The sequence below is a fragment of the Orycteropus afer genome, unplaced genomic scaffold (genome assembly GCF_000298275.1).
Source record: "Orycteropus afer afer isolate SDZICR_OR568_19922 unplaced genomic scaffold, OryAfe1.0 scaffold00040, whole genome shotgun sequence".
Classification (NCBI taxonomy): domain Eukaryota; kingdom Metazoa; phylum Chordata; class Mammalia; order Tubulidentata; family Orycteropodidae; genus Orycteropus; species Orycteropus afer.
The window spans coordinates 15,773,044-15,775,213 of record NW_006921627.1 but is presented as its reverse complement, the minus strand read 5'-3'; the positions used below and the strand labels follow the sequence as shown (position 1 = coordinate 15,775,213).

The window sequence follows — 2,170 nt, the reverse complement described above, 5'->3', positions numbered from 1 at the left end:
CAAGGAGGGGTCGCTATGAGTTGGTCTGACTCGATGGCACATAACAACAACAACAATTCTGTTTACTAGCTCACAAACCTTGTTAAGAAGCATTTACTCATTTTACAAATGTTATGAAGTTTCTTACAAATTTTATTTTCCCTTCTTCATAGATAATTATTGCTATTGAATTTGAACAGATGTGAACTTGGAATTGTAATTTTATCTGTATAGTGTTTTTTACTGATTGAGACACTTCCTAGTGAATTATCTCATTCAATGAAAAGTAAATATTTTCTGTTACCTGTGTGTTTGGTGCTTTACACAGAATATTAAACAAGAAAGTCATGGTGATTGCCTTCACAGAGTTTCTGGTATGGTTTACACTCTGAAGATTTATTTTAGGTTGTTAAATTGTGAGGTATATAAAATGGAATTATCATCCTATTTTAGATATGAGAAGTTAAAAAGGTTACATGACTAATCCATGATAGGATTTCAGTTAAGTAAACTCACCATCTAAATTATTCTACAGATTTCAAATTTTATATTCTTTCCACTACCTTATATTGTCTTTCAAACACAGACATTTTTTTTAACAATTTAAGCCAATTAAGCCATAATTTTCCTGTTACAATTTTACATGTTTATGTCTGAAGCAGATGAAGTCCAGATAATCAGGAATGGAAGACAAGAAGAAATAAAAGTTAATGGGAAGCAGACAATTAGAAAGCAAACGATCAACTCACAGAGACCACTTGTGGATGTATAAAGAAAAGTTTTAGTGAGGTTGGAAGCAAAAATATTATAAAGGTGTCTTGGTGGTGATGAAAGGGATATATAAGCAATTTTATCTCTAGTGATTCTTTATCAAGGCTTTTTATTGTACAATCAAGCACTTGTCTAGGATATTCTGTTTATCTCTCTCATTAAAGTAGTTTGTCCATCTTTGCCTTCCCAGCCTTCCGTTCACACATTAGATAACGTTTGCTTTCACAGAAGGAAGAGTAGATTTTTCCATTATGAAAGTAAGCACATTTCCAATTTTCTCTTCCATCTCCAGAATTCTCAAGCCTGAAAATGGAAAAAAGCAAAATGAAAGTTTTGTAAAATGAAGCATTTGAAAGTTTTTTTTGTTGATTACATAATCAGCAATCAAACTGTGTGGCAGAAAGTGGAAACAATGAGGGGAAAAGTATAAAACAAGATTTATGCAGTTGAGAAACTTCTAATATGCTTGGAAATCCAAAGCACATAAATCTCAAGGGCAATTTAGTGTATTATAAGAATGAACAGCAAGTGCACACCAAGCTCAATAGGAGTCCAGAAGATGGATGGATGTGGGTCTGAAATGGTGAGTAAAGGTTTTATCTAGAAAATCAGGCTTGAGTTCTGTCTTGAAGAAAGAGTAGGATTTAGATAAGTAGAGGCAAGAAGGATTTAGATAAAGTGGGAGAGCCCTGTGTGGCAAACAGTTGCACAAGAAGGGAATGAATTTAAGGAAAAATGAGTTAAGTATTTTTGAACTGAGTATTTCTGTTATCCGATAGTAGTTATAAGACAATACGTTACACTGCAATTGGCTGTTACTTGTCTATATTGCTTGCTAGATTGTTTATGATGAAAGACCAAATAGTATGAATGTGTTAATTAATTTGCCAATACCTATAGAACACTTACTATGGATTAAAATTATCTGTGTGCTGAGGATACAGTGGTAAACAAAGACAAGGTCTCTTTTCTTGGGGAGCTTACATCATGGTGAAGGGATATTAATAACCAAAACCAAACACATTGTCATGGAGTCAGATCCAACTCATAAAGACCCCTCCTTGGGTTTCTGAAGAGGTATCACTACAGAAGTAGATTGCCCAACCTTCCTTCTGGGAAGTGGGGTTCAAACCCACCAGCCACCTGGCCAGCAGTCAAATGCCTTACGCACTATGCCACCAGAGCTCCCAGGGACATTAATAAGAAGCCAAAATAAAGATAAAATCACATCAGAGAACTGGCAAGACTGATGAAGAAAGCAGAGTGTAATATAATAGACCTTGATTGGGGTGGGTACTAAAAAACTCCAAACCAACCCCCTGCCATCAGGTCAATTTTGACTCATAGTGACACTATAAGACAGAGTAGAACTGCTCCATAGGGTTTCTAAGGCTGTAATCTTTAAAAAAGGCAACTGCTA

General features: G+C 35.1%; 1 protein-coding gene across 1 annotated transcript in view; it reads right to left on the bottom strand.

Moving 5' to 3' along the window:
* Positions 1-908: 908 nt before the first annotated feature.
* Positions 909-2,170, bottom strand: part of CLEC1B (C-type lectin domain family 1 member B) — a 30,257-nt gene continuing 28,995 nt past the window's right edge. The window contains exon 4 of the mRNA XM_042780460.1: positions 909-1,053. Coding sequence (XP_042636394.1) covers positions 909-1,053 — 145 coding nt within the window. The remainder of the gene's footprint in view (positions 1,054-2,170) is intronic.